Source organism: Notothenia coriiceps, unplaced genomic scaffold, assembly GCF_000735185.1.
Source record: "Notothenia coriiceps isolate Sejong01 unplaced genomic scaffold, NC01 NC01_scaffold00032393, whole genome shotgun sequence".
Classification (NCBI taxonomy): domain Eukaryota; kingdom Metazoa; phylum Chordata; class Actinopteri; order Perciformes; family Nototheniidae; genus Notothenia; species Notothenia coriiceps.
Genome location: NW_011365094.1, coordinates 101,294 through 112,244, shown reverse-complemented (window position 1 = coordinate 112,244; position 10,951 = coordinate 101,294). Strand labels below are relative to the sequence as shown.

At 37.0% G+C, this 10,951-nt stretch overlaps 3 protein-coding genes across 3 annotated transcripts in view; 2 read left to right on the top strand and 1 right to left on the bottom strand.

The window, feature by feature from the left end:
- The window catches only part of LOC104960823 (peptide-N(4)-(N-acetyl-beta-glucosaminyl)asparagine amidase-like), a 6,781-nt gene extending 6,601 nt beyond the window's left edge, over positions 1-180 (bottom strand). The window contains exon 1 of the mRNA XM_010788988.1: positions 125-180. Coding sequence (XP_010787290.1) covers positions 125-180 — 56 coding nt within the window. The remainder of the gene's footprint in view (positions 1-124) is intronic.
- Positions 181-368: 188 nt separating this feature from the next.
- LOC104960819 (peptide-N(4)-(N-acetyl-beta-glucosaminyl)asparagine amidase) lies at positions 369-3,551 on the top strand. The gene is made up of 2 exons (XM_010788980.1): positions 369-588; positions 2,027-3,551. Exons 1-2 carry the CDS (start codon positions 384-386, stop codon positions 2,200-2,202), a joined length of 381 nt encoding a protein of 126 aa, XP_010787282.1. The 5' UTR covers positions 369-383; the 3' UTR covers positions 2,203-3,551.
- Positions 3,552-4,113: 562 nt separating this feature from the next.
- The window catches only part of LOC104960822 (DNA topoisomerase II beta), an 81,678-nt gene continuing 74,840 nt past the window's right edge, over positions 4,114-10,951 (top strand). The window contains exons 1-4 of the mRNA XM_010788987.1: positions 4,114-4,593; positions 7,725-7,883; positions 9,286-9,376; positions 10,370-10,433. Of these exons, the coding sequence (XP_010787289.1) occupies positions 4,570-4,593; positions 7,725-7,883; positions 9,286-9,376; positions 10,370-10,433 (338 nt within the window). The 5' untranslated portion in view covers positions 4,114-4,569. The remainder of the gene's footprint in view (positions 4,594-7,724; positions 7,884-9,285; positions 9,377-10,369; positions 10,434-10,951) is intronic.

Here is a 10,951-nt window from a genome sequence, read left to right as displayed (position 1 = left end):
AGCAAATCATAAATTAACAAAAAAGTGCTTCACATATTTGGTTCTCTCTACAAGTCCTGCACATCCCATCATGCCGTTTCTTTTTTTTTTTACCTTAAACAAAACAAACACATGGACCTTTCACAAACTGGCCTTTTCAGACGTGTAGCACTGTTCTCTGTCTCCAGAGTACAGTGCCATTGTATAACACCTCACAGTTAAACAATGTAAGGATGCATTGCCCAGGATTAACAATGTGCAAATAACAGCTACCGTAGTGCAATGCCCATTCAGCTGCTGCCTGATGTGCTTAACACTCAGTCAGAGGCTAACTCACCAGTGAAAAACAAACAACAAATATCTAACTAATATATTTTCAGACCCAGGATCATCCTCCAGGTGTGATGACTGATTGTATTTTCTCTCCCCAGGTGTACTTGGCTCGTACTGAAGGCTCCTCTTCGGGAAAAGTCAGCTGGAAGTTTGACTTTTCCTCGGCGGGGATGAAGGTTTCGTCTGTCTCCGTCTCAGCTAAGAGTGAGACCTTCCACTCGGGGAGCGTCTGCTGGACCCTGCAGGCCGGAGAGAGAACTGCAGCGTTCACTGGAGGTACGCTCACATATTCATCATCAAATACATGTAATTGCTTAAGATAAGATAAGATGGACCTTTTTTTTTCTTGGGGAAATTCAGGCGTTTATAGCAGAAACAGGGTCAGAATGAAAAACAGGATTCACACGAGGTCAAAATAAATAGAATACAAATTGAAATAATAATACAACAAAGAAAAATGATAAAGTAATAACGTAACTATTGAAACAAGATATCACGTTTGACATAGTTAGAGCCAGTGTTGTACTCAAGTCACCAAATCTCGAGTCCCCACCCTTCGTGTCCGAGTCGAGTCACGAAAATCAGCGCTTTAGTCCGACTCCAGTACTCGAGTACTCCAAATGTTGTTATGGGGCATTTCCACTACACGGCCTCGCTCGGCTTCGCTCGGTATGGTTAGGCCTCGTTAGGACAGGCTCACTTTATGCTGCGTTTCCATTACAGTTTAGGAACTGGGGCAGTATCTATAGTAACGCAGTGTAGGCGGAGCCGTGACCTCATCTTCAATGAGAGCCCCTGAAAACCAACATCAGCCGTTAGCCGTTAGCCCTCAGAGCTCACAGCTCCTCATATCTGTTCAGAAACTAGACAGAAGTTAAACAAGTACAAACCACATACTGTCTGTGTCATGGCGAATACAGTCGCTGGTTTATTTATGTCTGTAGGCTGTTGTTGTGAGTGTGGACGGTCGGAGCATTTACAACGTTAGCTTAGCCGATCTCCATTCAGAAAACACGCATTTTAAAAGGTGTTTCGCCTGCCGTCTGTCTGCAGACTTGTCAAAGCCTTAATTCATGGTTTTTACTATCCGGTATCAGTATGTTGTTACTTCGGCATCATTTTGAAACGTGTATTACAATTAAATCACGGTCAAATATGTTCATCTTGTTGTAGTTGTAGCCCCCTTGACAGCGATTCTCTCTCTAGTTTAGCATACTCAGCCCGACTCAGCCTGGTTGTTCCTGGCCCTAGAACCAGGATTTTATGGGGCCAGAAAAACTGTGAATTAGGACCCGCTAGCCGGTAGCCTACTAGGCCAAGTGGAAACGCAACCAAAAAACGGGCCCCGCACGGCTCGGCACGCTTAAAGCGAGCTCCGCGCTGCAGTGGAAACGCGCCATTAGAGCCACTGAAGCACCTATTTACCTTTAAGAAAAATTGTGAATGCTGTAGGTTTTGTATACGTTTATATTATCGGTCTATGCTTGGGTTATGTCTCTGTTATTATTTGAAAGGTGCATTCCAGTAGTCGATCTGGCTGGAGACGAAGGCAGCTTCTCAGCGTCTTTCTGTGTTACTACTGGTCTCACTTTAGCGATGTTTCTCAGGTGGAACAAAGATGTTTTTGTCCCATGTGAGAGCTGAAGCTTAGATCTGACCTACAGACGTGACTCCTCCTGATTATGTCCTCTCCTTTGTGTTTCCTTTCCTTCAGATGGGAAGATGCAGGACCTCCCGAGTGTCTCCGGCTGCTCAGAGTTCATCATTGAAGCCGGACTGAGCGGAGGAGAGGGGGAAACAACATGGCAGCACTCTCAGATCTTCAGGCAAAGCTTAAAGGAGACGGAGGAGCCTTCGTTTGAGATCCTCGTACACTTAGAAGATGCTTAACAGTTGTTTTTATGGATGGTATCTAAATGTGTGGGATGAGGGGTTTGTATGATGACAAAACAGTGCAATATGTACACGTGTGAGTTCTCCAGGATGAGTATATATGAATGGATGATTGGTAGATGAATGAGAACATCGCAGAGTAAAAACACTTTGACCAAATAAAGTCCAGAAACACTGCATGTAAAGCGTTTTAAACATGTTAGATTTGCCTTCACTGTAAAAGTCATTTGAGACAGAGAGGAGTCATCGTCCACTTAGATGATAATTCAATATTGTGTATGCTTATTGTTGGAATAATGGATCTGTATGATGACAAAACAGTGCAATATTTACATGTGTGTGAGTCCTCCACAATGAGTATATATGAATGGATGATGATTGACAAGATGTTGTACCCATCGCAGAGTTAACACACACCATTTGACCAAATAACCTGTAAAACATGCAGTCTAGAAACACTACATGTAAAGGGTTTTAAACATGTTAGATTAGCCTTCACTATAAAAGTCATTTGTGATGCACGGAGTCAGAGGAGGTCTCATTTGATATCCTCGTACACTTAGGAGATATTTAACAGTTGTTTTGCTTCTTGTTGGGATAATAGATCTGTAGGGTGAGAAATTGGTGCAATATTTAAATGTCTGTAAGATGAGATGAGATGAGAATATATGAATGGATGATTGACAGGATTTTGTACCTTTCACAGAGTGAAGTCATACATTAAACATTGATTTGACTAAAAGCAGAATAACCGATGACATATGTGGTCCAAAAACCCTGCATGTAAAGAGATTTAAACATAAAAAAGGCCATTGTTTTTGTTAAATTGGCCTCCGTTTGTGATGCATGGAGACAGAGGAGTCTTAAATTGATATGCTCGTCCACTTAGAAGATACTAAAGAATTTTTTTACTAATGTTAAACCTTATTGGGGGCTTAATTCTGATTTAATTGCTGGGATGATCGATTTGTATAAAGACAATTTAGTGAAATATTTAAAAGCGTGTCATCTTCCAGGGTGATTAAAGTGAATTACATATTGAAGGGTAGGCTAAAGTCACATATTTTAAACTTTGATTTTACTAGAGTTACCTATGAGACACGCAGTTAAAAATACACAACATTTTGACATTATAAGCCATAGTCACATCGTCATCGGTTTTGCATGGAGACATTCCCTAGACGCCAGATTTCCAGCTATTAATAAACTAATTATTGGTCTCATTTATGGCATTTGTACACCTTGCCATGCATACTTAAATCCATGTGTACTAATATAAACTGAGTGTTGTTGTTGTGGAGGAAAGGGATGAATGTTGGGGGAATATATGATGGGATAATAAAGATATTTTTAAAGTATTGTAGCTCTTTCAATGTATTTTTACAGCATGGATATACAAAGAGGTGGGAGAAGTACTCAGATGTTCTACTTGAGTAAAAGTAGAAGTACACAGATCTGGTACTTGAGTAAAAGTAGAAGTACTCAGATCTTGTACTTGAGTACAAGTAGAAGTACTCAGATCTTGTAGTAAAAGTAGAAGTACTCAGATCTCGTACTTGAGTAAAAGTTGTAGTTTTTTTTCACCCCTTTATTTATTCAAGTACATATACATGGACATCATATATTTTGTAAACAAAAATATATCACATATGAACTAATACAAAAGTACATTAAATGAATAAAAGACAGAATGTACACTCTAATATTTACGTGACACATTAGTGTCTTTCAATGATGAAGCGTTTGGCGCCATCTAGCGTTAAAGATGGCGACAACAGTGACTCACCGTTGTCTTTTCCTATTGGTCAAAATAACAGTTACTCACTGTTGTGGTTTCTTATTGGTCGAAATACCGGCGCTTTTGAAAAAACAGCCTCCTGATTGGTCGATGTGAGACGATCCGCCGTCTATCCTTCAGATGGCCGGATAGCTTCTGCTAGCTTTTATTCTCATCTTTTTTTTACTTCTAAATGAAATGTATTTAAGTCTCGCCTTTTGACAGCGTTTCTGTTAAACTAGTATTTTATTCTGTTGATTTCCCACATGTTATTGTGAGTGTATTGTGTTTGTTTTGTACAGTATTTATTTGGTAGCAGCTAGCCCCGTTAGCATCTTTGTTGTGAGTTTAGGCCTCGCTGTTTCACCGGCTGTCGATTTTAACAATAGCCGGAAAATACCCCCCTCTCCTCGGCTTGTTTTCATCACATTTCAAGGGATTATCTCTCAAACAAACATGGAGGATAAACAGGTCTGGATGCCTTTCATCAACTGAGACGGTTTGTTATGCTGGAGGATATTTAATTTCACCTGGAATTGAAGATATTTTTTGAGAAGAGGATCATATTTTAGGATCACAAAGAAAAGATGTCTAACGGCGCAGGATGGCTGGTAAGTTAGTTTGTTTCACTACTAAAACATGCACCAATTTACAGTTTAAATAATCTAAATAGTGCTTTTTATTATGCTTTATTTAGATTATAAAAAGACCGACTAATTTACAGTTTAAATGATCTATATTGTGCCGTTTTTTATGCATAATTTAGATTATAAAAAATGCATTAACCTTCAGCTTAAATTGTGCTTTTTATTATGCTTGATTTAGACTATAATCTATGCATTTACTTCCAGTTTTATTCTTCTAAATTGTGCTATTGTAAGGCTTTATTAACCTTAGCAAAGTGCAGCGGCTTTAAGTGGCATTTAAATCCCCTTATAGTCAGTCGTACTCGTATATTGTTATAATTACTGGCTTTTGGACTAATTTCATAAAAATATAAACCATATTATTGTATTATAATTCATGCAGTAATGTGTTCTTTACTTTAATATTGCAGCTGTTTAAAAGGGGGCACTAAGTTAGTCTGTACCACAACTAAAACACGCATTTACTTACAGTTGTATTCATCTTAACTGTGCATTAATAACGCATACAACGGCTGTGTTAACCTTAGCGAAGTGCACCAGCTTTAAGTGGTATTTAAATGTCCTTTAAAGACCACCAGCTGGGGTTTAAAGGCCACGGTTTTTCTCTAAAATAACAACAAAGATGAAGAAGCCATAACTTCCTGTTTCTCGAGTCTACAGTTAACTTCCTCAAAACAAGAGACAGAGCAAAACGAAACTAAGAATTTAACTTAAAGATATCCTTTTTCCTTCATAACGTAAATACACAATCCAACTTAACTCACTACAGCTACTAAGTGCATTGTTTATTGCTGCATAAATACAACAATTGGACTATTATAACGTGTTTTACTCATTCAATATGTTTTGCAGTGTTGCACGAAGCACTCAGACCCTTTCCTTGAGTATAAGTACTAATACAACATTTAGTAAAACAGTTTTAAAGTTATTTTTAATGACCCAGAAGCAGACAACAACATACATGTTCTCTGGCATTGTTTTTAATTTGTGTTAAACAAGAAATAGTGCAGAAATAATCTTTACTCTGCAACAAATGTCCTGGTTTAAGCTTTAAAAAAAGTTTAAACATCAGATTGAACCTAAAGTACTCATTCTGCAAAACAGCCCATTTCTTTATGATATAAACCATATTATTTTAATCCCACAGCTGGTAAAGTATAAGCGTATTTCTTATATATCTATACATGCTGCTGAGACGTTGTTATTTTTAAGCTATGGATCAATATAGTAGATTCTTACCTGTATTAACACTCGATAAGTAGATTATACGTTGTGTTATTGATATAAATCTGAAGATTTAGAGAGTAACCAAAGTAATTACATTTTGTATTTGAGTACATTTAGATCCTAGCAGGAAATGGAAGAACTGTACTAAAGCACTACAAGTAACCCTAACCCTAAACCCTATTAATAGTTATTTGATTTAATCAACAGATCTGTTTTACTGACACTCTCCAGACAGAATAATGCAAAAAGAATATTGCTTTAAGTCTTGTGTTTAAAATAAATGTAATCATACGTTCCTTCACAATTACACATTCAGCATTAAAAACCTATATAAAACTGCTTCTAATCTATAAGAACAAAACCACTAATTAGTCGACCAATGGGAGCTGCTCTGGATCATTCATATAATATCCTTTAAATACAACCAAAACCACACTTTGTTAGACGTTTTATATTTAACTTTACCTGATATTACTTTATTTTGGAGCACAGAGACGAAAGATAATGTCAGTTTAAATTAAACATGAGTTTCCCAATCACTGTATAACGACCAGTAGTTTTGTTTTTGTTGATTATGTGTCACTGAAACCACAGACGCTGATATCTGCTGCTGGTTTTCACTTAGTTATGTGTGAATAATAACAGATGGCAAAAGTACGGAGATCCTTTACTCAAGTAGAAGTACAGATACTCGTGTTTCAAAATACTCTGGTGAAAGTAGAAGTACTGACTAAACTTCTTTACTCAAGTCAAAGTAAAGAGGCTTTGAAATGTACTTCAGTAAAAAGTACCCATAACTAGCAGCTATTTTAAAGAGTACCTGACCTCCCTTTATATTAATAGAACAATAATGTCATTGTTAGCTAATGAATGTTTCCATGCTGAACAACGGCAACATGACAGCGTTTTCATTGGTCCCTCTTCTTTAGAGAAGACCAGGAAATGATGGATACACGGATCGTGTTCAAATCAATAGGCACGCAATGACTCTAAATAATAATGATCACGCCACCAAACACACATTCAGACTAAAGGAACCAGCCTGTTTGGAAAATGAGAGAAGTAGAAAGTACAGGTATTTGTGTTCAACATGTAAGAAGTAGAAAGTACAGGTATTTGTGTTCAACATGTAAGAAGTAGAAAGTACAGGTATTTGTGTTCAACATGTAAGAAGTAGAAAGTACAGGTATTTGTGTTCAACATGTAAGAAGTAGAAAGTACAGGTATTTGTGTTCAACATGTAAGAAGTAGAAAGTACAGGTATTTGTGTTCAACATGTAAGAAGTAGAAAGTACTGTTCAACATGTAAGAAGTAGAAAGTACAGGTATTTGTGTTCAACATGTAAGAAGTAGAAAGTACAGGTATTTGTGTTCAAAATGTAAGAAGTAGAAAGTACAGGTATTTGTGTTCAAAATGTAAGAAGCAGAAAGTACAGGTATTTGGGTTCAAAATGTAAGAAGCAGAAAGTACAGGTATTTGTGTTCAACATGTAAGAAGTAGAAAGTACAGGTATTTGTGTTCAACATGTAAGAAGTAGAAAGTACAGGTATTTGTGTTCAACATGTAAGAAGTAGAAAGTACAGGTATTTGTGTTCAACATGTAAGAAGTAGAAAGTACAGGTATTTGTGTTCAACATGTAAGAAGTAGAAAGTACAGGTATTTGTGTTCAACATGTAAGAAGTAGAAAGTACAGGTATTTGTGTTCAACATGTAAGAAGTAGAAAGTACAGGTATTTGAGTTCAAAGTGTAAGAAGTCAAAGTAAAAAGTCGTTGAATGAAGTACCGATGCCAGAAAATGTACTTCACGAAATATTTGTACTCCACTGCTTTCCTCCTCTGAATAATAACAATATCTCGGTCTACAGGAGTCTGCGAATGGAAAAGGGGATTCTGCAAAGATGGACGCTCCCAAGAAGTCGAGCTCCAAGCTTTCTGTGGAGCGAGTTTATCAGAAGAAGACGCAGCTGGAGCACATCCTCCTCCGCCCGGACACCTACGTGGGCACCGTGGAGCCCATCACCCAGGTGAGACCTCCACTAGCTCACCTGGGAGAGACTGATGACAAGCCTGCGTTAATTAGCATTATATGTGGACAGGATCCAAAAGGACTGTTTTTAGGGGGTTGGTCTGTTGGCCGCTCATAGAGACCTGTTGTGAACCTGGAAATGTTGAATACCCCAAAGTTTAACGATAGAAATGTTAGCAGACCGGTTTAAACTGAAGTAGGCTATTTTATACTATTCATCCTGTATGAATACAATTTAACCGGCCACAGAAATACGAATACAAGGGGAAAGAAAGTCAACAAAAGGGAAAGGTGATGTACTCACCTCTGATTCTTCTGCAGAGGATTATTCATCGTCTTTGTTGTATGTGTTGAATGTTTTTTTGTCTACTTCATTCAGTAAATAGCTGGCTGTTCGATCTGGTCTCTGGTCTAATGACTTTACTGTCTATCCACTCCAGCAGAATCTAGATTTCTTCTGATCCAATAGCTTAACCCAAGATAAGAAGTGCTACAAATTGTCCCCAGAATGTAGAAACTGCCGGATACTAACCTGTATATGTTGGGCAATTTGCACAATTACCATAAGTTAAATTAATTAGCATTATAGCCTCTGTGGACTGGATCCAAAATGACTGTTTTTACAAGAAAGTGGGGATATTTGTACTTCATTTTGAGTATGTTTTAAATGACTCTGGATCATTTGGATTGGACATATTGCTTATTTATATGAGCATAAATTGTCCACAGTAGAATCAATCCTTTTGTATCTTGTGCTCACGTCACAACACTGCTCACGGTCGCCAAAATTAGCCAATTGACAGCACAGATATGGCCACTTTCTGTTAAAAACTGCTATTATTGATCTTAAAACATTTCAGAAATGGACCCAGCCTCCTCTCCAAACCCCTCCAAGTATCAGATGTTGATTACTCAGTATTGACAATGGCAGTCATACCGTGTCATACACACTAGTATGATGTCTGTTAAACCTGTATCATGTTGTAGTAATACTCCTATATCAAGTTATATTCTGTATCCTCCAGTGTAGTTTTAATACGTTACCTTTCGATGAAATATGACGGAAACTAATTAACTTTTTCTGGAAGATTTTAGCGGATACATTGAAAATGCAACTTCACAATATATTTGTATTGCATGTTAAGCACTTTGAGTGATTATCAATGCATGTCTGGTTTCTTTAAGGAACATTTGCATTTGTCTTTCTTAGAAAATGTCAAATGAAATTATAACCAATTTATTACTGATAGAACTTGTTAGTAATCTTACACTCGTGATTTTTTTTAACTATTGTTTGTTTGATTTAATCAGCAGACACTCTCCACACAGAGTAATGCTGTTCCGATCAAGCCACCCTACTTCCTGATGTGATGAATCTTCTCTTTCTTTCCTTTCTCCAGCAAATGTGGGTTTTTGATGAAGAAATAGGAATGAACCAGAGAGAGATCACCTTCGTCCCGGGGCTGTACAAAATCTTTGATGAAATCCTGGGTGAGTGGATCCTCTTCCTCCTCCTCCTCATCCTCCTCATCCTCATCCTCTTCCTCTTCTCCGCTGGCTAACATTAAGCTGCTGAGATATTGAAGGCTTATTAATATGTCGGAGATAATGTCATCACACTGATTCAGCTGTGTGTGGAGATTAGCTTCTCTCTACGAACGTTTATGAATAAATTAAACGTTGACGGAGAAGTGATTTCAGTGTCAAAGCTGCAGTCTGATTTATTTATCGATGAAGTGAAAGCGTGAACAGTCTCAGATAAAGACCGGTGGATAGAGCACTTTATTCTGAAGGTACGATGTGGGAGTAAAGAGCAGATTTAAACATATATTTTAGCCTGTGTGTTTATAAAGGTGTTTACATAATGACATTTGTATTGTTTGTATATTATTGCTGCTCTGTCCTGTGTCTTTGCACAGGAGTATCCCTCTTAGCTTAAATACACTTTTCCATATGTGTAAAATACGTTTTTTAAACTGTATCATTGAAGTGAGTCTTAGTTTTTGTACTTATTTATTGGTTTATGTGTAATTCAGAATTTTTCTCAAAATTCAGACTTTTTCTTAAAATCCTGACTTTTTCTCAAAATCCTGACTTTTTCTCAAAATCCTGAATTTTTCTCAAAATTCAGAATTTTTCTTAAAATCCTGACTTTTTCTCAAAATCTCAAAATTCTGACTTTTTCTCAAAATCTCAAAATTCTGACTTTATCTCAAAATCTTAAAATTCTGACTTTTTCTCAAAATCTTAAATTCTGACTTTTTCTCAAAATTCTGACTTTTTCCTCAAAATCTCAAAATTCTGACTTTTTCCTCAAAATCTCAAAATTCTGACCTTTTCGCAAAATTCTGACTTTTTCTCCTGTAGTGTGTTATATACAGGTTTTAGTGCATGTAAATGGTCTGCAAAGGCTAAAATCCCTGCATAATCTGAAATCACCTCCATGATCTGTGGTTAATTTGTATTTATTGTTTTTGTTGACAGTCAACGCAGCAGACAACAAACAGAGAGACAAGAACATGACAAGCATTAAGATCACCATTGACGCGTGAGTATATATATTATAGTTACCATAAAGAGAGTATTTTGTGCTGTGAATATACTGTATATCCCACACATTTAGATTCAAATGTATTTATTCCTTGCCCTATTACCTGCTTTTTTAGAAGTCTTCATCTAACTATTGGAAGTTAAAGTAAGAATTTCCTATAAAGAGTTTAAATATAATCAACAACATGTTTACAATCAAAATAAATGGAACTAACAACGTGGAATAAAAGAATAAAAACGACTTTAATGTCAAGTACAATTACCGATACAAGATAACACAAAAAATAAATATGAACATAAAAAAATATATTAAGTGTGCAATTAAAACATTAAAGGGGACCTATCATGCAAAATACACTTTATTTTCTACATAAAGATGTGTCCCCGGTGTGTCGGGGAACTCACGCAGCGTCAGAAAATAAAACCCTCTCTCTTTTCCTCCGTACCCAACTCGTAAAAGTTCTATAGTGCAGTATAGCTGCGTAGACCTAGTCGGAAGGCAAACGAAGGGGGGTA